General features: G+C 46.6%; 3 protein-coding genes across 5 annotated transcripts in view; all 3 read right to left on the reverse strand.

Moving 5' to 3' along the window:
- Positions 1 to 7,868, reverse strand: part of LOC148660058 (uncharacterized) — a 30,271-nt gene extending 22,403 nt beyond the window's left edge. The window contains exons 1-6 of the mRNA XM_088638136.1: positions 7,791 to 7,868; positions 5,335 to 5,912; positions 4,562 to 4,657; positions 3,099 to 3,332; positions 2,549 to 2,696; positions 926 to 1,368 (exon numbers count right to left, since the gene is read on the reverse strand). Coding sequence (XP_088494262.1) covers positions 926 to 1,368; positions 2,549 to 2,696; positions 3,099 to 3,332; positions 4,562 to 4,657; positions 5,335 to 5,912; positions 7,791 to 7,857 — 1,566 coding nt within the window. The 5' untranslated portion in view covers positions 7,858 to 7,868. The remainder of the gene's footprint in view (positions 1 to 925; positions 1,369 to 2,548; positions 2,697 to 3,098; positions 3,333 to 4,561; positions 4,658 to 5,334; positions 5,913 to 7,790) is intronic.
- A 385-nt stretch (positions 7,869 to 8,253) lies between these two features.
- Positions 8,254 to 16,801, reverse strand: LOC148660060 (E3 ubiquitin-protein ligase TRIM39-like). 2 transcript variants are annotated; one of them, XM_088634051.1, is made up of 7 exons: positions 16,508 to 16,800; positions 14,270 to 14,847; positions 13,173 to 13,268; positions 11,241 to 11,474; positions 10,834 to 10,981; positions 10,592 to 10,618; positions 8,254 to 9,895 (listed from the first exon to the last, which is right to left on the reverse strand). In XM_088634051.1, the coding sequence occupies exons 1-7, from the start codon at positions 16,512 to 16,514 to the stop codon at positions 9,360 to 9,362; spliced, it is 1,626 nt and encodes a 541-aa protein (XP_088490177.1). In that variant the 5' UTR covers positions 16,515 to 16,800; the 3' UTR covers positions 8,254 to 9,359. The 2 variants fall into 2 exon arrangements, with proteins under 2 accessions (XP_088490177.1, XP_088490178.1); XM_088634052.1 differs by lacking the exon at positions 10,592 to 10,618 and having other exon boundaries at positions 16,508 to 16,801.
- A 1,338-nt stretch (positions 16,802 to 18,139) lies between these two features.
- On the reverse strand, positions 18,140 to 26,759 carry LOC148660061 (E3 ubiquitin-protein ligase TRIM39-like). Of its 2 annotated transcripts, XM_088634058.1 has the most exons (7): positions 26,588 to 26,759; positions 23,806 to 24,383; positions 22,867 to 22,962; positions 21,084 to 21,317; positions 20,358 to 20,505; positions 19,821 to 19,847; positions 18,140 to 19,679 (listed from the first exon to the last, which is right to left on the reverse strand). In XM_088634058.1, the coding sequence occupies exons 2-7, from the start codon at positions 24,379 to 24,381 to the stop codon at positions 19,132 to 19,134; spliced, it is 1,629 nt and encodes a 542-aa protein (XP_088490184.1). In that variant the 5' UTR covers positions 24,382 to 24,383; positions 26,588 to 26,759; the 3' UTR covers positions 18,140 to 19,131. The 2 variants fall into 2 exon arrangements, with proteins under 2 accessions (XP_088490184.1, XP_088490185.1); XM_088634059.1 differs by lacking the exon at positions 19,821 to 19,847.
- Between the last annotated feature and the right edge of the window lie 246 nt (positions 26,760 to 27,005).

Genomic DNA, 27,005 nt, shown 5'->3' on the forward strand with positions numbered 1-27,005 from the left:
TTTCAAGAAACACCCTGGGATTTAAGACCACAGAGAGTCAGGACCTCGGTTTTATGCCTCATTCCAAGGACAGCTCCTTTTTACAGTATAGTATCCCAGTCACTATACTGGGGCATTAGGACCCATACAGACCACAGGGTGAGTGCCTCCTACCTGCCCCTCTAAGACCGCTTCCAGAAGTAGCCTTAGCTTTCCAAGGAGTCTCCCATCCAGGTACTGACCAGACTCACACCTGCTGAGCTTCAGTGAGGCTGCCAGCTGTGAGTTGCAGGGGGATATGGCTGCTGGTGTTGATTGCAAGACTAAAAAGGAGCAGTTCAAATCCAAAATTCAACCACAAATACTACACAATTGGTGGGAGTCATTTTCTTTTATTATTGTTTGGAAGGGAACCATACAGAAGAGTTAACAGGCTTCATGTCAGGGGACCTTCAATCCTGGCACTGGAGGGGGCGCTATGCCTGATAGGGCTTACTTAAGCCTTGAGATGCTTTAAAACTGGTCTAAATCCACAATGACTGTGCTGATTCATTAGAAGGTTATTAGAAGCCCAGCTGAACTGAAAGCCTGTAGACACGGTGGTCCTCCAGAGCTGGGATATGAAACAATCCCTGATTCCAAAGATCAGATTTACACAATCTAATTCTTGTAGAATGATCAAATACAAAAAAAACCATCTTTCCATTTGCTGGCAGTCAAAATACGCGAGACAATTTGGCAGAAATCAAAACCAATACTGTATTTGTGTAAATGTATCATGTTTTTTTTGTTTGCTGTGCACCCACTGTGGCATGTACCGCATTCAAGAACAGAAAACCAGAGAAACAGATTTTGTGTTCAAATTGCTGAGATAATCTATTATAGTGGTGTATCTGGCTGGAGATCTGGAAGTACTGATTGCAGGCAAAACCGCTGTAGTCCTCTATGACCTGAGGTCCACATAATTGGAAGGGAACAGGCCATGAGCTCCTTTACACTGGCCCCACCACCAGCCCTCGCTGACCTTGACGATGTCGGTGACGATGTCATTGACGTCAATGGAGATCTCGTCCCCGCTTTCAGCTTCGTAGTCGTACAAAGCCACAGCGGTGATCCCGCCGTCGTCGGACGCAAGCCGAACCTCATCCCCGCTGTACGAGCAGTCGTCGTACAAGCTCTCCTCCACGCCTGAGCCCCCGGGCTCTGAGCCGCTCCCTCCACTCGCGCTCCTCCTCCTCGCCTCGCCTCGCTCCGCGGGGCCGCCGGACGGCACTTGGTAGGTCTTCCTCTCCTTCGGTTTCATCATGCTTAACAGTTTGAACCGGGACCTCTTGCTCTTGGCGTCTCCCTGGTGCCGGGCGGCGTCCGGAGGCCTTGTTATCCATCTGGCTGGGGTGGGGGGGGGTCGGAACGGAAACAAGAAGACGAGATCATAAATAATGCTTCTGCTACCCTGGAGGGGCCTTCCTTTGTGAACTTCTCCAGGGCAGCAAACGCCCAGCTGTCGGCCGTCAGAGAATTTCTGTTGGATCTCTTGTTGCACGCTGACATGTGCATGTTTTTATTAATAATAATTATTATAATAATGCGGACTGTCTTCCACGACCATTCTGCTATATGTGGAGAGGAGAACAGAGTGATGAAGCCAGTTCAGAGATGGGGATTATTAAGAGGCCATGATGGGTAAAGACCAGGGGGAAATTTGGCCACGACACCAGGGTAACACCCCTACTCTTTTCAAGAAACACCCTGGGATTTTTAACAACCACAGACAGTCAGGACCTCAACACGTTTTCTTACAGTATAGTGTCCCTGTCACTATACTGGGGCATAAGGATGCACATGGACCACAGGGTGAGCGCCTTCTGCTGGTCCCACTAACACCTCTTCCAGCTGTAATCTTAGTTTTCCCAGGAGGTCTCCCATCCAGGTACTGACCAGGTTCACACCTGCTGAGCTTCAGTGGGGCTGCCAGCTGTAAGCTGCAGGAAGTGACATCACATGAGACCATTCATAAAGTTAAAAAATGCACCTTCCTACAGTACCTTCCCAGTGCCCAAGCTATACAGCTCTAGTGAATGTGATACAGTACTTTAATAAGAGTAGAGCAGGTAATAACTTCAACTTCAGACTATAGTGCATTTTATTCTCATATCATTGTGCTCCCAACCTAATTCTAGCAGTACCTGCGAAGCTTTGTACTGATGATATGAAACATAAGAACACGACAAAATTACAGATGAGGGGGCTCAATCAGCTCCTCTGTCTTGTTCAGTTACTAGTAGGGGTGGGTTCAAAAATCTCACTTTAGGAGTATCAACTTCAACAGTGTGGATGGATTGGATCATTTTGCTCCCAACTCCCACAACACTTTGTCCCCAGATGTGCTTCCTGTCCCCAGTCTCTTGTCCATAGTTCCCACCTGTGGCCTCGGGTTTGTTGTTCACTAGGATGGAGCAATACTAAACTGTGCTCCCCTCGTGACATATGTGCACTTCATTGCTGTTGTGTTGTCTTCCGTTGAAGATTCTTCATCTTTTCTAATCACGCTCGATCCTGGAATGCCAACCTGTTTCAGAAAGCTTGTCCAGTTCTTTCTGGGACCTCTCCACCAGCTGAGACACCGATGTCCTCACAGCCCCCAAGGAGAGGTGGGTGGCGGGTGTGACGCAGGACCAGTTCTTGGTTTTCGGCAAGGTGGACAGAGAGGGGAAGCTCTACGTCACGACAGACAAGAGATTCATCAGCAAACGGGAGACAAGCAGTAGCCTAGCGGACTGCCACCGAAACTCTTACCCCTTAATCTTAGATGTGTCAAGCTCTGACACCATGCGGGTCAGAGGAGAAGAGATGTGGAATTTTCTACTAATAACTTTGCCTGGCCACTTGAGTGAATATTTGAGACAGATACAAATTCTCCACAGCTATGGCACGTTCGCGTTCACTTCTGTTATCTGCAGCACTGGCTGTGAAAGCACACATGGGAAATAATCAAAATGACTTAAGCTATTTTCGTAGAACAGCCATGACACACTTAACATATACAGTAGGATATGGTGGTACTTAAACTAAAGACTACCTTTGCTAGCTCTACAGAAGAAACCCCAGTGCTTGCTGACCTGTAGAAAGTAGAAAGGGTCCTCAGTGTGGGACAGCTGCATCATCTTAGTGTTTCTCCTCTGCAGCTCAGCGATCTCCTGCTCCAGCTCTGTAATGAGCCCCTCAGCCCTCTTCTCTTCTGCTCTCTGCTTCTCCTCAATCAGTGCGATGAGCTCAGTCTGGCTCCTCTCAATCGAGCTGACCAGGGCAGCGAAGGCCTGGACACTCTCCTGAATCTCTCTCTGCGTGCTGCTCTGATTGAGAGAGGGACACCACGCAGAAGAATAGTGGGGCAACTGAACTCAACTCTGTTTACCAGCTTCTACTATACTGTACGTGGGCCAAGATCTGCAAAACGTTCCTGCACAAGAAAGATTACAATGTAGCATTTTTCAAACTGTTGTTCCTGATCGGTTCTCACAGTTAATCCCCAGTAACACCGAACAAAACTGCTGCATAGAGTCAAGCGTAGTTAGAGATTAAAGATTCTTTCTGCAGACGACAAAGGCAGAGGGGAGTAGCACTGACAGCATCATGAATTTTATTCAATTACATTGTGCTTCCTTGCAAAAGATTCCCAGGGCCAAGTTCTAACATTCCACACTCCCAATGCTGGAAATGGAAATGCAGCCCCTGCTGCTTTCGAATTCCTCAGCAGTTCTCAGTTGCAGTACAATAGAGTTACGGGTGCATTGTTTCCATAACCCCTCTCACAGTGTGCCCTCTCATTTATCTCTATTAATCCCTTCAAACTGAAAATCTACCTTTAATTTCTCTTAGACTAGCTTATATAAGTATATATAAGTATAAGTATGTATATATATATAAGCTTATATTCACTGGAGTTCAGTATTGCTTTTCAGAGCTGTAAGATTAATTGTGTTTGAGCTTTCCTGTTTTTAGATCAGCGGCATGTTTCCAGCTTGATTTGCTACCATATCCTTGTACAGATAGCCCTACTATGTATTGTCTCCTCATCATGTTATAGAAAAGACATTCCTGCTCTAGATTCAGTCCGCATGATTGGTAATCATGCCCAGTAAAGAGCATCCAGATACACTCTGGGACTTAAAGTATTGTCCTACACTGACCAGCTGAAAGAAGTGAACATTTGCAATCTTAATCAGAGAAGAGTATGAAGGGAACCTGCCAAAAGCATTCAAAATCCTCAGAAACACTGATAATCAACCCAGACGACTTCTTCAGCATGAACTGTGAAACACAGCACAATGCAAAGGAAAGTGTGAGGAACACTGCTGATCCATCTTGTTGAAGTCAATACCCTGGATCTTTACTGGAAATGGCTGGATGAGATCTTTGTATCAGGAAGCTACTATCTACCAAATGGTAGATGGGTCAGATGGCCGTTCATTTATAACCTTTCTTATGTTTCTCTAGCTGGAAGACAAAACAGTGGCCCAAGCACTGAGCCCTGAGGTGCCCCCACCCAGTGGGATTTGATAAAACCCTTGACAGGACTCACTTTCATGAGCTCCACCGACTGCCTGATCTCAACCACCTTCTTCTGTCTGTCCTGGATCATCCGTAGTATGTCCACCTCTGCCATTTGTAAATAAGGCTGTGGGTAAATGATATGATACAATATCAGCATACAGTATGCATTTATTAATATATGCATTTTTTATAATGGATGATTTAATTTGACCCCATATTTCTGGGCTTTAATGCATTTTCTTGAAAATGCGTGGAGCATGCTTCTCAGCAAGAAACCCTCCTGAAAACATAGAAATGTAGCTAATCAGATGGTGGTAACCTTGTGCATTTACAATCAAGAACAGAACAGAGGCTCTTCTTAATCCAAAGGCTGGCTATCCAGCCATGTCACTGAAGCTGATACCCTTACTTCCATTAAGAAAGAGCTGTATGAGATCCTTAGATCAATTACCTACCAATGAGTCTGAATGACCTCCTCTTACATGTAGTCTTTTGCTACTGTATATATTTGCGTCCAATAGGAACCATAAGGGAAATTTTAAACATCAAGTAATTTTGAATTTTCTTTAAATGTATTGATCTATCAATATTAGCACCCTCGCTCCACTATAAATGCAAAATAATCTCTTTTAACAAGCACTTTTTTAAATACAAAAGTTATACAATTGGATCTAAATCTGACTCAATGAGACACAGTGCACGTGTTTCATCTGATGTGGTGCAGAAAAGATCCCAAGATTGCATTTCAGCCCATTGTTGGGGCACATCGCCCAGCCTCCATCAGAAGCTATTTCTCTCTACCTTCTTCTTCTCCCACTCTGTCTGAATAGGGACAGCCTCGTGTGCTCTGTGGTCTGTCTCCCTGCAGAACTGGCAGATGCAGATCCTGTCTCTCCTACAGAAGAACTCCAGGAGTCTGTGGTGCTTCTTGCACACTTTGTCTGCGAGGTTGCCCACAGGGTCCACCAGGGTGTGGCTCCTGAAAGCATCTCCCAGGTGGTGAGGTAGGACGTGTGTCCCACAGTAGGAAGCCAGACACACCAAACACGATTTCTCCGCCTTGAGCTTTCTTCCAGTGCAGAAGTCACAGGGCACTTGGCCTGGTCTCACAAGACACTCCTCAGACGTGCTGATGTGGGTCACCTTGAACTGCTCAACGATTTCCTTCAAAGTGGTATTAATGTGAAGATCGGGTCTTCCAAAGAATGGCTTCTTACACATCGGACACAAGCACACGTCGGTGGTATCCCAGTACTCTCCAATACACTGCATGCAGAAGTTGTGCCCACATGGAGTGGACACTGGGTTGGTAAAAATATCCAGACAGATGGAGCACTTCAGCTGCTCCTCAGACAGGAGGTGGCTGGGTGAATCCATTCCTGAGAACGCAGAAGCAATGAAACAGGTGACCAGAGCTCAACACACCTCAACACATCATAAACAGCAGAGAGCTGATCAAGGGACATAGTATCACGTGGAATACAGAAATCATAAACCACTAGTGGCTATTATTGAAATTGACCTAGTAATTGAAATTGACCTGATCGTTTGTGGAAATATAGAGCCACTTTCATAAAGTGTACACCTATCGTACTGCATAAGAACGTTTTGTGAAAGAGGTCCGGTCAGACTGAGAAGATAAGGATTTGTCCAAATGTGTTTTTTTGCATTTCTGTTATTCTAAATACAACATGCAACATGACAGATACTGTACATCTACTTTCTAGCTAAAGAGGCTGTTTTTCCTTCCCTTTTATTGTATTGTTATATTCATATTACCAAAACATCACTGGATGTTTGGTGTTTTCTGCTCAGTAAGCTGATGATGACAATTACATTTCTCTTATCTCTGTGTCTGTTTTAGAACACACTTATTTTGGAATGTATGAGGTGTAGAGAACAGGTATTTAGAAGAAAAAAGAAAAGGAAAATAAGCTAAATGAACTAGACAGGCCTATTGATCTCTTGTTTGAATGTTACAGTTGTTAAGTCTGTTCATTTAGTTAAGGTCTAAGATTAGGAAAGTCCTATGCTGAGCTAAATAAATCCTCAGATCAGAACTGATCTCTCCTCCTGCAAGTGAAGGGTGTTAGTACTTTGATTGATAGAGACCCCCACACTGAAGACTCAATCCATAACTGGGGTACAGCACTTTGATAGAGGTGACTCCCACTCAAACGCAAATCAATAAGCTTGAGTAACAAGCCCAGATCCCTAACCACACCACAACCTCTAAAGACTTTGTGGGTGGCTACTTTTGTGTTATTTACTAAAACTTGTGCAAACAATTCGCTCTTGTTGTTTTTACAGTTTAACTTACCAGCCCTGAAAAGCCAACAACTTCCTTTTGGAAGAGGTCCACCGTACAGTGTGTGAGATAAGGAACAGAGCACTGGACTTTCTGCTCCTCGTAACTGTCAGGAAATGTTGTTTTATAGATAACATGCCACTGACTTTGCTTTTTTCAATAGGTAACACCCCTGGATTAGACTGAGGGAGATAGATTATTTTGCCAAGCATGTCTGCTTTCTGGCCTTTGATGCCAAAGTCTAGCACAGCTGATTACAAAGAGATAGTTCACCTTCGTTAGAAAGCTCACAAATAAATAAACCCGGTCAGTTTATTTGACTTCCAAATAGTCACCTGATTACACAACAGTTCAAATGCCCCATACAGTTTATTTGCGCTTTTTGTGCAAACATAATCTTGTAATGTGAATTTAAAAAAAAATGTTTCTAGAGCAGATAGGCTGTTACAAAGTGTCCCCATACGAACGTGAATCATCTTCCTTCGAAAACTAAATCCCCATAAGCAGTGTTTTCTGGTCTCACTGTGAAAGCTGCACCAATTCCTTATTTCTTGTGGAAAAATGATTTTTGCTCGTCTCCGGCAAAATGTTGGATTACTGTGTGAGATTCTTGGTAATTCATTTCTGCACAACTGTCAAGGCGATGACAGGAGAAGGGTCTCTCCCTACCAGAGATACAGAAAGAGAATTCAGAGTCTTAGAAGATGAAAGTGGACTGCAGGTGTCAAACACAAACTGAGCCGACCTGAACTTCTTCGTACTTAGGAAGCAGATGAAGCTTTTTTATCTTTTTATTTTAACCGTGCAGCATTTTATACTTAAAACTAAAAAGCCTGAACCTTTGTTTATCCCTGCTCCGCAAATAGAAACCTCAGTCCTCAGGCAGAATTGAACATGTTCTTTGGTCTCTATGCCATAATGTTTACACAACATATTCCAACCAGCTTACCTGTACAGATCCTCGGGTCTCTTAAGATTCTGAAAAAACTTTCACTGTCTCCAAAGTTCTTAGCCATGTGGCCACACCTTCTGTTATCACACTCTTTCTCTGAGGAGGAGGGGCATGATCTCCACAGTGCAGCGTGCTCTTAGAACCATGTACTTGCTGTGTTCTCTCTTCTCGTAAAACACGTTATTATTTACAATGTACATTTTACAATGTACAAAGAAACCTATGTGAACACAGGGAGACTGTGCAAACTCTACACAAACTCTCACAGTAGCTCACAGGCCTACTATGCCCTTTATACATCCATTTAAAAAAACACAGAACCACACTGTGGTTTTCACAAACGGGTAAACTCCAGGTCCACCAAGATGCAAAAGAACGACAAATCTCATTTCATTTTATATGAAACTAAAACGGTCTTGTGCATCCTTGTGTTGTGTGAAACAAAAATGTGGAGAAAACATTACTTAGATAAGTTCACTTTATTTGCCATATACAATTTCTTGCATTAGGGATTTGTCTTTTCACAGACCCCAGCTTGCTCTCCATGAGACACACAGACAGGGAGAGAAGCTGGGGGTCAGAGCGCAGGGTCAACCATTCATACAGCGCCCCTGGAGCAGCTGGGGTTAAGGGCCTTGCTCAGGGGCCCAACAGAGTAGGACTCCTCTGCCAGCTGTGGGATTTGAACCGACAACCTTCTAGACACAGGTACAGAGCCTTAGCCACAGTGCCATTCCACATTATGCTAAGTTTACAGTAAAGTAATTTAATAAACTGTGTTTTGATTAATAGGTTACATACTGGCTTCATTCTCAGCACTACAAGCTCTCAATACTGCCAAAACAAAAAAGCAGAGAGTATTTTGCAAACTGTGTTTATTTCCCATGGTGCCACGTCATTTGAATATTAGCTTTTAAAAGCAGGAAAAAATAGTTCACATAGCAGAGAGGACAGATGGATTCTGTTTCCTTATACCAGAATGACCCCACCCTTTTTTAACACCAGGTTTAGAGCTTAAATCAGTCACACTGTAAAATAATAAACAGTTCATTAACTCCTCATGACTGCAGGGCTGTAAGTGAGAATAAAAGAATAAGTCATCTGTTCGACTTCATTTGTCACTGTAGCGCCTTCAGAAATCCAAAGTGGCTGAGGTATTCAAAAGTTATTCTGTCAGAATTCATGACAATTATCTGCCACAGTTATTTTATGGGGTTAAGCATAAATCAGGCATAGCGCTTTGTCAACAGCATTCTGATTTTATAATCCCTTTTCCCTTCCAACACACAAGACACAGAAGCAGGATAGATCTGACCACTCCCTGTCCATGTCCATATTTTCTGTTTTAGGAAAGGAGTCTGAATCTCCTCACACAGGAAGGAAAGCACCAGGACAACAGAATAAGTTTTTTTTTATGTTTTGCTTTTTAAGTATTTTTTAAGAAAAGAATTTAAAATGAATTACAAATTTCAAGATTGTCCTCCCATCAAAGAACAACAATAACTCAACAAGACTGAGCTGTAGCGGGTTACTTCCTGTGATTCACTTCCTGTGGAGCACTTCCTGTTAGTGGAGGGCCGGGATGGCCAGGGGGGCAGCGTTCCTGCCGTCCTGATTGATGCAGGGGCTGAAGAGCGGGAAGAGCTTCTCCGTGAAGGCGTCGGTGAAAGTGAAGAGGTGGGCCTCGGCTGTCACGTCGAAGAAGGAGACCTGCCCCTCCTCGTAGTCCACGTACACCCCCACGCGGTGGGGCTTGGAGAGCAGGCAGAGGGGGACGCGGGTGGACGACAGGGCCTTGTACCCGTCCCCGTTCTTCAGCCACATGCACCAGTACCCACTCTCGGGGCTCATTTTGATGTCCCCCTTCCTGTTGACAGACTCCTTCGCCACCCCGAGAGTCCAGGCCGTCTTCCTCCCCACCTCCACCTCCCAGTAGTGCCTCCCCGAGGTGAAGCCCTCCCGGCCCAGGACGAAGAGGGCCTTGTGGAAGCGCTCCGGGTTGTCGGGCAACGGCTGTTTCTTGCCTTCGCACCGCACCTGCTTGCCATCCTCCGACAGGACCAGGTTGCACTGGGCCGTGTCAGGGTCAAGGGTCACATCCACTGTGGAGCGGAATTATGACAAAGACATCACAGAAGATCGGGCTGAATTTCGCACACTTCTGCTCACCTACGTACCCAGTGTGTTTCTCCCATGGCCCCTCCCACCACTCCAGCTACACCCCTGCAGCAGCTCCCTGGCTCAATCCTAGCAATACCAATCCTGGGTCAATCCTTACCACAAGGCTGCCAAATTCCCCTTCTGCCAGGTGAGCTACACTAAATCCACTCCATATATTTCATCCCGCTCTCATTTATTACCTAACCAAACTACCGAAAAAGACATTCGAAACTGAGAGCAAAATAAACTGCTCTATCCAATTCAGGGTTGCGGAGGAGCCAGAGCCTTACACCTGGTAAGCCACAGGCGCAAGGCAGGCTACATCCTGGAAAAGGATGCCAGTCCATCACAGGACACACACAGGCACAGGTATACAGTGCACTCACAATTCCCAGAAGCCAGTTAACCCACCAGCGTGTCTTTGGAATGTGGGAGGAAACAGGAGCACCCAGAGGAAACCCATGCAAACATGAGGAATGCAAACTCCACACAGATAGCACCCCAAAAACTGAACCTAAGACTCCAGCACTGGGAGGCACCAATTCACGCCACTGTGCCGCCCCTAGGTCTTGAAAAGCGAGGTATTATACAGTACATTTCCCTCAACCCATGAAAAGCAGAGTAGATCAGAACCATACCTGCATAGTTCTGTATCCTTTTCAGCTCTGGAAAGATAATATGGTACATATTACATATTAACTATAAAAATGGAGGCATATAATAAACAAGTTATTTTAAAGCAAATCAAGGAAATATTCAGCATCAAATGTAAAATCTGAATTTTTGAAGCTCTGTTAGCAGAAGAATTCCTGTTTTAGAGAAACAATTCTATAGTTCTGCAGTAGGTGGATAACTATGCAGCATTGGTCAATGTCGATACCTTTTCCATGGAGTCCCTTCAGTATCTCCTGGCACCTATCCACCAGCTGGGTCACAGACTTCCTCACTGTCCCTGTGTATAGGTCCGTCTGGACAGTAGTGTCAGACCAGTCCGTGTGCTCTGGGAGGACACCGAGGGTCGGGAATTTCTATCGTGGCAAAAAGGATAGATTAGTCATCTGGATGAACGTCTCCCATTTGAAACACTGGGGTGTAGATTGTTCTAAGAAGACGTTTAGGAAACGTAGGGGTTTAAGGGACCATTGGGGTGTAGACAGCTCTAAGAAGGGGTTAAGGAAACAGTGGGGTGTAGACAGGACTAATAAGAGGTTAAGGAAAGATCGGGGTATAGACTCGTATCTCATTTCTCAGTCAGATGTCATTTTCTAGTTAGGCCAGAAGGGTCACCTGGAGGAAGTGGACCTGGTCTTCGGTCTGCAAGAGCTGGTCCAGTTCAGTGTTCCTCCTCTTCAGCTGGGAGAGCTCCTGCTCCAGCTTCCTCATCAGCCCCTCGGTCTGCCTCTCGGCCGCCTTGTGCTTCTTCTCGATGGCCTCCACGACCTCGGCCTGGCTGCGCTCGAAGGCCTGCATCAGCTCCGAGTACACCTGCCAGCTCTCCTCCATCTCTTTCTGCGCCGAGCTCTGGGCAAGTGGAGAAGCAAGACTGAATGGAAAAGACCCGGGGGGGGGGGGGGGGGGGGGACAGCTTTGTCAAGATGGCAGTGCCATTTCCCCCCCCTTGCAAGATATGAATCATCTGCAAAAGAACCAAAGGAGCAGAGCTTGTTCAGACAAGATGGCAGCTCTTGTCTGGACCACATTTCCCAGAATCCTCTGGGGAAACGATCTGCTGCTCTCTGTCACCTGTCTTGTTTGCTGAAAGGCAATTAGTCAGGTGACAGTTTGAAAAACAGGAAGTAATAATAATAATAATAATAATAATAATAATAATAATAATTCCTTACACTCATCTAACGCTTTTCTGGACAATCCACTCAAAGTGCTTTACAGGTAATGGGGATCCCCTCCACCACCAGTGTGCAGCCCCACCTGGATGATGCTCCAGTACTCTCACTACACACCATCTCTCAATGGGGATGAGAACAGAGTGATGAAGTCAGTTCAGAGAGGGGGATTATTAGGAGGCCATGATTGTTAAAGGTCAGGGAGAAATTTGGCCAGGACACCAGGATTAATACCTTTACTCTTTTTGTGTCTTTTAATCAAATGCCGAGTACTCTTTTAAACAAAATCTGAGTTCCTTTCTTGCCATAATCCCAGATAACGTGCTGGAAAATTACAAAGCCAGTCATTGTTGTTTGTTTTTTCTCAAGCAGAAGAATCCCAAGCTTGCTGCTCACGTCAGCTGCCAAACAGGAAAAACCTGCCTGGCCTTCCAAGGTAGGAAACTGGAGTTACTAAGCATTACGACAGACAGGAGAGGGGGAACTCCGAGAGAAGCTCAAGTGAGCGAGTGAAATTTCTTCTGTTATTATTTACCCTCAGCTCTTGAAACATCTGCTTCATCGATCCAATTTTCAAGATGGAGGTCCAACTACTTTAATAATAGTTTTTCCTATTCGGTTCCTGCCCCAGTTCCTTTACACAGCTGTTGTCTGTCGTAATATACTGGTACATCTGTTCTCCCTCTGGGTTTTCCATAGCCCACCATCCTTCACAACAAACACTGGGATATTATTGCTCTTGCAATTCAGTTCCCGATCACTTCCCCATTATGTCTGCTTGTAAGACATTCATTGGGGCCATTAATTACAACAGATGTTACAGTATTTGTTGAACTATATGGTAATGATTTTACTTCACTGTTGTCCCAGTACGTTAGCAGTCACTGCACTTTACTGTGTTTCTACTGGCACATACCAAAGTAAACGTTTGTAATGGTGGGTTTAGCCAGTGCAGAACCCTCTATGCTCTGCAGGATCTTTACAAGTGGGGAAGATTGCAGCTTATGCTCCAGTATGGATTTGCATCTTTAAGACCTCCCTGTATTCCAAGTCTCTAATTCCACACCAACAGCGTTAGAAGTCCACTACACCAATCAGCATGCCGAAGAGTGATGTCAGTAAGTCTCTTGTATTCCCCAAAAGAGGACCTGTTACACCAAGACAGCTGTGCCCAGCTCCAGTCCACGGGGGCCACAGTATCTGTTGATTTTCATTCCAGCTTTGCTCGGAATGATCCAATCGAGCTGAGCAGTAGCCTAGCTTGACCATTGCATTACCTGTAGAAGGTCTTCAGCTATTGATCATTAGGACGGGATTCTGGTCCTTGAGGACTGGATTCGTGCATCTACAGTCCAAGGCCTTTGGCAAAACTCACTTTGATGATCTTCAGCGCCTGCTTGAGGTCCTCCATCTTCTTCACCCTCTCCTTGATCAGCTGCTGCACCTCCGCCTTCTTCTTCCCCAGCTGCGGCTACGAGGAAACAGCAGGGTGGCCATGAGAGGAGACTCCCCCCCTTAGCCAAGGACAGAAACAGCCTTGCAATACAGAATGTTTCCTCCTAAACACCCAATCTTGTTACCTCCTCACCCCACTATTCTACCCTACTGTTTTTTTTTTCCAGTAAGCCTACATTATCACAAATATATCTCTCCTCTTGTAACATTGTTTACCACAGTTATCAGGACAGGTGCATATTTAATAAGTATGCAAAACTGCCCTATACAGCATATGCCAATGTACAAAGAAGCATGTGATATGAAACTGCACTTAGAGGGTGAATAATAAGGAATACGATTATTTTAATCCTATAAACGTTAAGGGAAAATGATCATATAACGGTAAACATTTAGAAGGACTCCCACATGATAAAGAAAACTGACTAGGAGAGACACTGAAAAATGATATAACGCTTCCTTCAAATTCTGGAGCCAAGGGGAAATGGGTTTTTCCAGCTTTCATTCCAGCTGAACTCTTAATCACAAGTGAAAACGACAGTGTGTAGGAGTCCACTTAAAACCAGCAACAAGAGGCAGAGGCTGGTGGGAGTCTAGAACAAGCTAGCCAGTCATGCTGTTGAAGCCTGATACCCTACTTTATTTGAAGAGACAGCTGGATCACATCAATTAAAGACTAAGTGTCAAATAGGCAATCTGGGCAAAATGGTCTCCTCTTTTCATAACCTTTGTAACCCTCCTCCCAGTTCAAGATTAATAGACACCTAAGAAACCTCTTGGATTGGGGCCTGCGAGGAATCACACTTCTGCCATTCTGGTGTCCCAGAGCTCTCTGGTTTCCTTACCAGGCAGACGCGGGTTCGAAAATCAGGTGGGACTGCTGCGGCACCCTAAAAGCGAGTAACCTTACCCAGGTGGCCCAGAGATTTAAACTGGTACCACAGGTTGTGCGTCAAAACCAAACTCCCCGCCAGTGCCGGTGGACGGACGCCATTGCCCATCGACGGGGCTGCCTACCAGCTTCTTCCTCCACTCCCTCTCCACGGGGACGACGTTGTGCTTCTTGTGGCCGGACTCCACGCACAGCGCGCACACGCAGGCCTGGTCGGTGCGGCAGTACCCCTCCAGCAGCTTCTCGTGCCTCTTGCACAGCTTCTCCTCCAGCCGGTAGACGGGGCTCACCAGCCTGTGCTTGGAGAGCGTCTTGACCTTGCGGTGGTGCCGGAGGTGCGTCTCACAGTAGGAGGCCTGGCAGGTCAGGCACGACTTCGCCGCCTTGAGCTTCTTCCCGATGCAGGAGTCGCAGGACACCTCTCCCGGCCCCGCGTAGCTCCCATCCGGCCCGCCCTGGCCCCCCTTCTGGAACTGCTCGGCGATTTCGGCCAAGACCCGGTTGACGGAGAGCTCGGGGCGGACGGGGAAGGTTTTCTTGCACATGGGGCACTGGCACGCTTTGCTGTGGTTCCAGTAGCCTCTGATGCAGGCCATGCAGAAGCTGTGCCCGCATGGCGTGGACACCGGGTCGACAAAGATGTCCAAACAGATGGAGCACTGGAACTGCTCCTCGGAGAGAGTTCCCCTGGGAGAAGCCACGCCTGGGACGGGGGGAAACGAGAAACGAAGATGCATGTATGGGGTGTGGGGCTGAGCTCCAGATCAGATCTGGTTTGACATATCAGGCACACCCCTGAGTGTCCAAGCCACTCAGCCAGAATGAACATCAAACCCACCAGCACAGAGGACTCAAAGGCATTTGGGAGATGCATGGGCATGCATGTCACATACCTATTCTCTACAGTGTAGATCTAACATGAATCCTGTGACACTGTCCACAAATTAACCTGTGGTTCTAGATTTAAGAAGTCAAATGTATGCCTAATGGTATATTTTAGATATATATATAATAAGATATATATAACAAATCTATTCAAATAGCTCATAAATGTCAACATGGCTTTTGCTTATTTGCGTGAGTGGTTCTTGCATCTCTCCCTCCTCCTCGTCATCTTCCCCCTTTAGAGCAGCTCCCTGGCTCATTCCTGCATTAAGGCAAGGGGGAGTTCTGACAGCCAGGTGAGGTGCTCCTGTTCCACCAGCTCTTAACTCCCCCCCTTCATGTTTCGGGGACAGGGGAGTCATTTCCAGGTTTTGGCTCTTGTTTAAATGCAATGGGAAGGGGGCAGCATGTGGCACACCTCACTCAACTGCAGGAAGAAAATGGAACCTCAGGCTGAAATGTCTGCAAAGCTTTCTTCCGGAGGGAACTGAGTTGAAGACAGATACAGGTCTAATGTCAGCCCCTTTACTTACTATACTATCAAAAATGATGTTCAAAACTTAGCTCTTGGTGCACAGCTTAGATAATATGCCCTTATAAAGCATTTACCTACTCCACAGGTATTGATTGATTAGCTGATATTAGATGTCTGATTAGTAGCTTTGGAAGTCTGATGGTTTATTCTGGTTTGTACTGTAAATGCCTTGAGGATGTATAGGCTGGACCTTTGTTCCATTGCTCAATTTTACTCTCTTTCAGGTAATGGCGACTGTAGCAGACACATTTGGCACACGTCTGCCCTTTATTGCACAGTTCACAGACCTGCCTCAAAGCTGACGTTCAGGAGGCCGCGTTAGAGACTCCTGGTGACTCACGGCCATTTTGAGGCAGTTCTGTGACATGTTTAATAAAAGGGCAGATGTGTGTCTATGTAACAGGTCACACCACAGCCCTGAGAAAGCTGCGCTCGACACTGTTACTGTATTTCACAAAGGAACGAGGAAGAATGTTTCAAAAAATGCACCTTTTTTCATGTATAGCTGGACTCCAAGAATGGAATGCAGCAGTACAGGATACACCCAGAGTCTAGTGTAACAAATGTAACAGAGCTCGTCAGTCAGTCAATCAGACTGGTGCCAACTAGAATTTATAGTCCAGTTCACTTTATTGTAATTCTGCACTTATACAGATATACAAGAGAGAAATAAAATACTGCCTGCATTTTTAGGGCATTTCTAGCTGGGCTTAAACCTTTATATTTTACTTTATCTTTTTGTCGTTTCAACGGATACACCACCACCCTGCCACATGTTTACTTTATAGCGAGAAAGACTCAGTTAACAGAAACAAACCGCTGAAAAGACTCCCCCGTCTTTAAGAAAAAGAGAAACCAGCAGGAGTCGGGGTGCAGTCTGCCAACGTTAAAGGCTGAGAACCTTAAAAAAAGAAAGTTAAAGGAAGACTTTCAAAACACCCACTTTGCATTTGGAGTTCTGAGCCTGTAGCTTCCCACAGGTGAGAGCTCTCCCCCGTTGAGCTCCTGCGACGGCGCTGTCCGCTCAGAGCTCTCCACCTGATGCCTGACCAGTCACCTCTTCTCTCTCCGGCTCGGCTCCGCTCAGGGCGCTCCGAGGATGTCCAGCAGACACAGCAGGATCAGCAGAGCAGCTCCAGAGGGGACAGGGACTGTCGTCTGGTGTGGACTGAAGGGCAGCAGCTTCACAAACTTCAGTGTGCAGCTCAGAGCCGGGCTCCACCCTCTGCTCTTAAAGTCGTAGCGTCGTCAGGGCTGTCCCGGGAGAACTGGAATTTTCTAAGCTTTTTTTTTCCCCCATGTCTATCAGATCTCGTTGTGATTCGCTTTCCGGATGAGGACTGGGTAAGTTCACGGACAAGTGGCTGATCAACTGGCGGAGGTTACTTTGTCAAGCTGCCAAAAAAACCTCAAGTCAGCTGAAGCCCGCGACACCTGTTTTAGCGCTGTGCAAGTCTACTCCAGAGACTACGATATTACTCCTCCAGAGTAAATTATCTGGCCACATTTTCATTTTCTATGACAAATATTAAGAATAATTTTGCTCTTTCTTCTATCCATTTTGATTTGTGATAGTTCCATTTATTTTCATTAAAATAAATATAACATTTAAAACAGGGATTAATGAACTAATGAATTCCAATAGAAGATCACAGGTATCTCAACATCAACTACCAATAAGCGGTTTTGTCAATTAGCAGGCAATAAGAATTGTAGCCAAATCAGATCTGTTTTGCAGATTGACAAAAAAGTGACTTTTTAAGCTCAAAAGCATGTGATTGTTATTATTTGGATGTTCAGCTGTTGAAGTTTGACTTTGCAATGACACGATCAAAGGATTTAAGCACAGAAGTGAATGAAATAGAAGTATAGATGTTTAATTGTCAGGTAACTCAAAGGAGGTGCATGAGGTTCAGGTGGAACACGTGGGGAAGGTGTGTGCATTATTACAAAAGTTGACCCAACTTGGAAAAGAAAATATCCGTGCCACCTAAAGCATACAGTAGCAATTTCACAAACAGAACAAGATAGCATTCTCACTGCAAGATCAGCAACTAACATTCCAGCATTGACTATGTCATTCCCAAAGTGATAGAGGTGCCCGAGACAAAAAGCTGAGAGGGATAATAATTTCAACACTGCTTCTTCTCTGTGGTGGTGTGGGTGTGGGGCATAAAACCAATCGCTCCAAACGAGAAAATCAACTCCACCCAGTCCCCGCTACAGGCACACCATGTGCCCTAAGAACATAAGGGAGTCTGCCAATGAGGTGAGCTCATAGGGCCCATCGAACTCACTGTGTCCCGAGACGGAACGGAGCTTCCGAAAACGAGATCAGAAAAGAAATGTTCAAATAGTACGAGGAACTTAAAACTGCCCCAGAGGAGATATGTAAAGACTCAAAGAGGGTAGAGTTTTCTCTTTGAGGCGTTTTTATGATAAATGTTTCAGATTCTTATGGCTTTCTGGTTACATCTAGACTAGCAACAACTGAGAGATGCACTGATGGCTTGTGTGTTGTAATGAGTTGTCAGTGACTCTACAGGAAGACAATTTACCATGACAGCCCAAGAGGTCATCTTCACTTCAGCACTTGTTTTTATTGGCAGTACATTATCTTATAAAAAAAAACATAACGAAGGGAGGTAGAGGAGGGCATTTGACCCATCTCGCCCATCTGGAAGGAAGCAGCCCACGGATGCGAGGATCTCATCCAGCTGGAGAAAGGTTTTCGGATTATGATGTGTAGCATGTTCCACACTCCCACCCCCTTGTGGGTGAAGAAGTGACTACGGTTTGTTCTCAGAATTAAACGTCCACATAGTCTCCAGCTGTGTGCCTGGGGCATGTTGGGCTGGTCACTCTTGCTTGATTTTGTCAATGTCTTCTGAATACTTGTATCAGGTCCCCTCGCAGTCTTCAAGACTCAAAGATCCCATCCCTTCACTCTGCCAGTGTAGGACAATTCCTAAAGACCTGGGATGTACCCGGTTGCTCATCTCTGGACTGATTCCAGACCATCAGCATCGTTTTTATAACATGGTAACCAAAATGGTACACAAATGCCAAAAGAGACCTTATTTAGTGCAAAACGTTAGCATAGCATCATTTAACTTTAAATTGCATTCTTTTGACTATACATCCTAACATTTTCTTTATGCTGTCGGGCTTCATGCTTTCTGATGTCAGCCAGGTGCTGGGGGCTTTAAGGTCTTCCCCAGCCATATGATTTGCAAGCATGTGTAGTCCGGTTAGCAGGTTGTGTCCTACTGTAAAGTCAGTGCATGCCGGAGCACGGTGTATATCATTCACCGGCTCTCCCCCGGGACTCCCCCAGCAAAGGAGCTAAACGGGCTTGTTGCTCAACAGCGCCCCCGTCTGCTCAGCACTGAGAACTCGCGCGTCGTGCAGCTGGAAAACGTTAAGTTCCGCTGCGACCCTCCGTGGAGCTTGGAGGGTGGTCACACGTGCCCACCCCGGCCCCTACGGCGCGGACTTTCTCCCTGCTCCTGCTCTGGCGGGGTCTCCCCAGATCACCCGCGCACCCGCGCGCAGCTTGCCTCTCGCTCAGTCCGTGTGAGCGACCGGAGAGACGACGAGCGGGGCCCCATTTTTGCCGTCCACGCGGAGGCAGGGGTCGAAGAAGGGGTAGAGTCGCTCTGTGAAGGCGTCGTCGGTGAAGGTGTGGATGTGAGTCCGGGTCTCCACGTTGTAAAAGGAGACCTGCCCCTCCTCGTAATCCACATACACCCCCACCTTCCTGGGCTTGAGGCTCAGGGGGAGGAGGGTGACGGGCGAGGTGGTCGCTACAAACCTGGTGCCTTTCTTCAGCAGCACCGTCCAGTAGCCGTTCTTGGAGCTGAGGATGATGGTCCCTTTCCTGTTCACGGACTGCTTGGCCACCCCCAGGGCCCAGTCCTTCTTCTCCCCCACGATCACCTCCCAGTAGTGCCTCCCGGAGGCGAAGCCGTCCTTGGCCAGGACGCAGACGTCGTCGTAGAACCTGCCCGGGCTGTCGGGCAGCTGCTGGGGGATATCCACCAGCCACACCTCCTTCCCGTCCGCGGACAGGCCGAGCCAGGGGCCCGCCGTGCCGGGGTCCAGAGTCACGTCCGCTGCGGAGAGATCGGGGGGGGGGGGGGGGGGAGAGAAACAAAAATCAACGACCTCCATCCTTATCGTCACTAAGGTAGACGTTTATTTTTGCAGAGCGCAGCTCAACAGAACCGGGGGAAAGAAAGCGTAAATCGCCCTACCTCCATACTTCTCAAACTTCTTGAGCTCTGAAAAAGAAGGATGTAGTAGAATGTGAATTTCCCTCCCAACGGAAGATCGATTCGCCCATATTCTGCTTTATCCGATACAGGATCTCAGGGGTAGCCCCCCCAACAGACTGCATGCATGGCCCCAACACTGAGAGGCAGCAGTGCTCACCGCTGCCCAACACACCCAAACTACATCGTCAGTAAAGCAAAACCTGTAGTCTTGTGCTGTATCCCCGATAAAGAGGAAGACTGTCAGAGCACAATTTACACTGGTACGGCCTAACATCATGCAGTTCAAGGAACAAGTAAAGGTTTATTCCATGCTGAAAAGAGAAGCAAAGAAACACAACGTTTCGGCTATGGAGCCTGTGGAGCTTTCCCGAAGAAAGCTGGAATAAACCTTTACTTGTTCCTAATATTATGCAGCATCACAAGGGTGGAAGAGCAGCCTGTGTCTTATCACTTACAGCAGGTGGGGGGTGACAAAGGCTTACGAGAAAGAAATCAGAACAAAAACTGAGAACACACCCTTGACTGAGTGGATCTTCACTTCTTCCCTGACCCTGTCCCCCAGCTGACAGACAGCTCTCCTGATCAGCCCTGGACAGAGGTCAGTGTGGACCGGGACGCCGGACCAGTCCTTCATGTGAGAAGGGGCAGACAGAGACGGGAGTATCTAAGGTGGGACAGGAGGGGACATAGATGAACACTCATGAGACATAAACTCTGGAGATTAAATCTCTTCTTAGTATAGTTATCTCCGCACTGCCTGTGTCCAGTATGTCTTTTGTATGGCCTAAAAGGCTTTATTACAACAGCACCTCTACACCTCTATGATAGCACTGGCTTGGGCTTTTGACAAGACACGTCATTTGGCCACTAGCCCATTTGGTGAATAGTAGCTTATTAACCCCAGAGTCTCATCCGACCTATTCCTGAAGAATCCCAGGGTGGCATCAACGAAACAGATGGGAGGCTTGTTCCATACTGCGCCAACCCTTTAGATAAAGAAGGGCCTGCTTTCATGGCCTCAGTTGTAAACGCACTGCCACTGAGGTTCCACCTGCGTCTGTGTCTGGTTCTGGTCTCCCTGTTCATTCTACAGAAGGCCAATGGGTTGACTCCGTTGATACGTTTGAGGATAAGAGGGAGACTTTGTCCTCGATTGACTGACCTGGCAACGTAAAGGAATGCCAGGAATTCCCCGAGCGGCACGTAGACTCGTCCCGCTCACTAGCGGCAGTGTGGGCTGACCTGTAGGAAGCGGATGGGGTCCTCGCTGTGGGACAGCTGGTCCAGCTCGGCGCTCCTCCTCTCCAGCTCGGCGATCTCCCGCTCCAGCTCCGAGATGAGCCCCTCCGCCCTCCGCTCAGCGGCCCTCTGCTTCTCCTCGATGAGCGCCACGAGCTCGGCCTGGCTCCTCTCGATGGAGCGCTGCAGAGCGGCGAAGACCTGCACGCTGTCCTTCATCTCCCTCCGCGCGCAGCTCTGAGGGCACAACGAGCGGCTCACAGACGGGTACAAACGTGAGCATTAGACACATTTGATTACATACAGGTAGATTCAAAAAATGAGTTTGGCCCACTGGGCAACTGAAGTGAATTATTAGGACAAGTACAGTAGATACGCTTATGCCTTCCAAGAGATTCTCGGTTTCCCTAATTTGATTAGCTGGGTGATGAGGTCGAATTAGGTTGTGATCCTCACCTTCATTCCTGTTGACCAGCTTAATGCTGAAAGCTTGCCCTCTTTAGAAAACCTGAACCTCAAACAAAACACAAAAACAAACTGGAAGCAACATCGCACACCGAAAGGTCTCGTTCGCCAAGAACCTGGCGAGAGGAGAGCTCTCTCAGCAATAATCTTTATGCGTGCTCCGCGTCTTGCTGTTCAAAGAACCTGCTCTTCCCACGACGCCGTCTTACAAAAAGCAAAGACAGGGCATCTTTTGAATACACGTCTTACAAACGCCCTGGTTATCTTTGTGTTCGAATGCCTGTTATTTCAGCTCACAATGTGTTCACATGCTGATTTTACTGGCCTTCCATGTTTTGAATGCATGCATTCATCAGCAGTGACTGTCCTAAAAGATCATTCCCAGAAAAGGAAAAAACACCTGTCTGTCATTCTCGAGAGTAAGGAATGATAAAAGCACAAACTTAATGTCATTCTGCTAGTACTGTACAGTGAAGTTGTACAAATGGTAATTACTGTACAAATTAGCCAGCAGCCATATCACCCTGCAACTCACAACTGGCAACCCACTGAAGCTAAGCAGGTGTGAGCCTGGTCAGTACCTGGATGGGAGACCTCCTGGGGAAAACTAAGGTTGCTGCTGGAAGAGGTGTTAGTGGGGCCAGCAGGGGGCGCTCACCCTGTGGTCCATGTGGGTCCTAATGCCCCAGTATAGTGACGGGGACACTATACTGTAAACAGGCGCCGTCCTTCGGATGAGACGTAAAACTGAGGTCCTGACTCTCTGTGGTCATTAAAAATCCCAGGGCGTTTCTCGAAAAGAGTAGGGGTGTAACCCCGGCGTCCTGGCCAAATTCCCCATTGGCCCTTACCAATCATGGCCTCCTAATAATCCCATCTATAAATTGGCTTCATTACTCTGCTCTCCTCCCCACTGATAGCTGATGTGTGGTGAGCGTTCTGGCGCACTATGGCTGCCGTCGCATCATCCAGGTGGATGCTGCACATTGGTGGTGGTGGAGGGGAGTTCCCATTACCTGTAAAGCGCTTTGAGTGGAGTGTCCAGAAAAGCGCTATATAAGTGTAAGCTATTATTATTATTATTATTATTACTGTATATAGGTTGCTTTGGCTTAAACTTTGGCTTAAACTGTCTGATGAGAAACTAAAGTAAAATAATCAATTTAGCCAAAACTAAAACTACTCTATGAAGTTCCTACTGAAAATGTCCTTGAGCCTCATAGTCTCAGCTCATTACTGTAGTGATCAGAACACAGCAGTGGCCCAAGCATGGATCCCTGCAGAACCCCACTGGTTGAATAGCACCCTTAACAGGACTCACTTTGATGAGCTTCACTGACTGCTTGATCTCCTCCACCTTCTTCAGCCTGTCCTGGATCATCTGATGCACTTCGGATGCAGTCTTCCCAAGCTCTGGCTGTGGGGAAAGACAGTCTCAAAGGTTGGGCAGCTCAGCAGAAGTTGATGCGGGCTCTTTCAGGGAATGCTGGAATTTAAGGGATATTGAAATGTCCACCTAAATTTTACTGACAGTCCAAATCCTCCCTTTTAACTGCTGCTAACTGCTCATTGGGTTTTATTCAGGATATCCTCCTCACAGATCTTACAAATACTCCCTGTGAGTGGTAATAAAACATCCATGTGACAAGGAAGCCTGGAGAGGCAGACCTAGCTACCAGCGCCCCCAATCTGAGCTCAGTAAAGTCATCTGGAAACTTTGCCGTTCCTTGAATGAGACGGTGTTCAGTAAATTCCTCTGAGGTGTCATCAACATAAACAGTCATAAGACGATAATCCTCCAATTAAATTATGCCAATACATGTTTTTCTGTAACTGAAAACATTATTCCATACACCCATTACTGGAAAGCCTTTTAATTCCTGATAGAATTCAATTCCAATTAGAATTACAGCAACGAACATTTACAAAAAACAGTTACCCCTAGCCAACGTCTCAGGCCGAGGGGAGGAAACTGAGAAACCCAGGAAAAACCACAGTGTGCAGAGTCAGACCTGAACCATAAGATGGGTCATGTGTGTTTTTGATGTATTTGACAAATGTAGTATTCGATTTTAAACACTGAAACATTTCAGCACAACAGGAGCTTTGAGGTGTTCCATTTATGAATTCATTACTTAATCAAGATATACAGTACATCATCAGCTTTCCTCACTTGCTATTTTGGAAATGTATTTTGGCAAAAATGAGGCAATCGGATGTGAAGATTCCAGAGCAGACAAACGTTCACATCGGAACCCACCTTCTTCTCCGCCCACTCTCTCTCGACAGGGACCGTCTTGTGGGCCCTGTGCTCCGTCTCCGTGCAGAGCACACAGATGCACTTCTGGTCTCGCCTGCAGAACAGCTCCAGGAGCCTCTCGTGCTTCTTACACAGCCGGTCCTCAAGGCTGCTCACGGGCTCGATCAGCCGGTGCCTCCTGAAGGCGGCTCCTTGGAAGTGGGGCTGGATGTGGCTCTCGCAGTAGGAGGCCAGACACACCAGGCAGGACTTGACCGCCCGGAGCTTCTCCCCCGTGCAGGAATCACACAGCACCTCCCCCGCTGTAGCTGGGCATTCCTGCTCACTGCTGACTCTCATCTTCCTGAACTGTTCGGCCATCCCGGCGATAAACGTGTTGATGCTGAGATCCGGCCTCACGGGAAACGTTTTCTTACACAGTGGGCACTGGCACGCGTCACTGCTGTCCCAGTAACCGCCAATACAGCCCATGCAGAAGTTGTGCCCACAGGGAGTGGACACGGGGCTGGTAAAGATGTCCAGGCAGATGGAGCACTGGAACTGCTCTTCAGACAAGAGACTACTGGGTGAAGCCATTCCTGAGCACAGAGGAGACCATCAGAAGAGAAGATCAGCACCATCTCAATACAGCAAAAACCAGCACAGAGCTGATATGGAGGGACAGAGGTTTCAGACAGACTCCACGGTTCCTATCCAGTGCTGCACAGAAGGCATCACACTGAAATACAGGAATAAAAAACTGGGCCTCCGTTTTAGTACATCTATGAATGCGTCAGCAACGAACCCTCGCTATATTCGTAATTCCTTTGAATAGTGTAACCGTCATCCCCATATTTCCATCTGGTACACCTGATGAATTGGCCATTAGCTTCCATCTGTGAATCGCAGTCATCGGATAGCTATAAGGCTAAGGAACTCGGGCAAGGCAAGTATGCATATAAGGAACTTGTGTAGTTTGTCAGTGACAAAGTATCATTAGGAAATGTATAGATCCTGAAAGCAGTTCAGTGACTAACAAATCCTCTTAAAACGTAATAACAGCCTTTTCAGACTTTTTCACAGCAAGCTAACCACAGCCATGTTTTTTTTTTTTTTCGGCTGTGAAAAAAATCTCAATTGTTTTTATTTTGTTTGGATACTGCTCAAGTTAACATGTTCACAAAGAAGTTCCACATGAACCAACGTGGAATTTGGCAACATGAACCAGCAGTGACAGTGTAATAATAGTAATAATAATAATAATAATAATAATAATAATACACTTTATTTTATTTAGTACCTTTAAGAGTGGCTTCTGAATGCCCTTTACAGAGAGAGAAAAAATACACAGTGAGAGGGGACAGTAGAGTTACAGTTATAAGGAGGGTTAATCTGTGCTGACAATATTGAGGGTGAACAGATTACAATCTGTGCGTGCACACAGGTGCAGGAAAGCAGTGCCACACTCCCAGTTAAAGATCTGCACAGGACCAAGCAAGCCAACAAATCTAGCTACATCAAAACTGACATGAAACCCCAGACAGGCAAAGGAAGTGAGCAAACCTGCACCTGCACCTGTACAGAAAATGTCATTTCTTTGTGAGAAACAGAAGTTGCGTTACTTTTTAATCCCACTGAAACAAGGACACAACCATCACCTCTCACTGACTGAATCATTATGCTGGCTCCTTATTATGCACGGAAAACAATCAAACGGTCTGGGAGGAGACCCACAGTTGAACTATTTAAAATAGATATAAGGGCATATCAGGTGAAGGTTTATTCCATGCTGAAAGGAAAAGAAAAAAGACAGAACGTTTCAGCTGGGGAGAGCCCTAAGAGCTCACGCCTGAAAAAGGCTCCACAGCCAAAATGTTGTCTTTTTCTTTCAGCATGGAATAAACCTTCACCTGTTCCATACACTGTATGTGTATACTATACACGGTATATACTGTATATGTATACATATATGCTATGACACCTGAAGAAGGCTGCACAGCCAAAATGTTGTCTCTTTTCTTTTCCTTTCAGCGTGTGATAAACTTTCCTGTTCCTTTACAGTCTATGCACTCTTATGTGTATTGTATATATTTTTAAAACACGTTTGTTTTAAAAACAGCATGTCCAGAAAATATTACCTCATGACCAGAAACTGTGAAACTCGCCAGGAGACCTCTGGGGTGGCACTGCCAGAAAAGTCACTGTACCCTCTGACTGGAGGGAGTCATTCGTGTTTCAGGTTAATTGCAGCTACTACACAGCACCCCCACACCACCTCCGCCCACACGCCAGGTATAATGTCACCCTTAAATCCCCCAGCCGTAAGCATAACCAAAAAAAAAACGAACAGACTCTAACTTTTAAAAGCACAGCTGTCGTGCAGGGGTAACCACACACTGTGCGAGATGACGAAAAGAGCAGAGCAGTTATCAGGAGCCTGGGTGAATCATTTCTTATTGCTTGGGAGGGTGTCCTGAAGCCGTCTCCAAAAAATACTGAGCAATGGATAATAAAAAAAAAGTCAAACGCTGTACCTCAACAAACTCTTTGCTGCGGTTTTAATTCACTGCCAGATTTCAACCAACAATCCAGCCCCGTGATTTTATGACCCCTAATTCAACTCTGTGTCAGGCAGTGTGTGTGTGTGTACTGCACAGTAAGTGCTGAAGACCCATACGGGAGTCCCGGTCCCATGTTCCTTTATACTGAACCGACACTGTCTTCGCTTACACGGGGCCAGCGGTCTCGGTACAGACGCCGCCTGGCACCTTTGAAAAGGACGAGAAAGTTCGTTGTCGCTTACCAGCCAGAGTGCGCAGCTCTTCCCCCAGCTTGCTTTCACTTCTGCCCCACTGACTCAGCCCGGCTCCTCCTCCCTCCTCACCGCCGAGGCCGCTGCGCAGCTTGGCCTACAGCCGCCCGTCAGCGTTAACCCCTTCCGCGCCGCGGAGCTCCCACGCCCCCGATAGCACAAACCGTGCTGAGTCTAACTTCCAATGCACTTCCAGACTTCTACATACAAGAATATCTGTTTTCATCTTCAAAGCAAGGAGAACTAGATTTGGAAGGATGAACTCGTTATGGCTGGTGTTTACAAGGCCTTACGTCTCCTAAATGTGAGTTTCGCTAAACAAATAGTAAATAACGCGTCAGGGAAATTTCACATTCCCGTCTGGTTCAATGTCTCGTTGAGTTTGTTTCATTTTTTTTTTTTGCCAATC

Source organism: Lepisosteus platostomus, chromosome 6 (assembly GCF_059453375.1).
Source record: "Lepisosteus platostomus isolate fLepPlt1 chromosome 6, fLepPlt1.hap1, whole genome shotgun sequence".
Classification (NCBI taxonomy): Eukaryota; Metazoa; Chordata; class Actinopteri; order Semionotiformes; family Lepisosteidae; genus Lepisosteus; species Lepisosteus platostomus.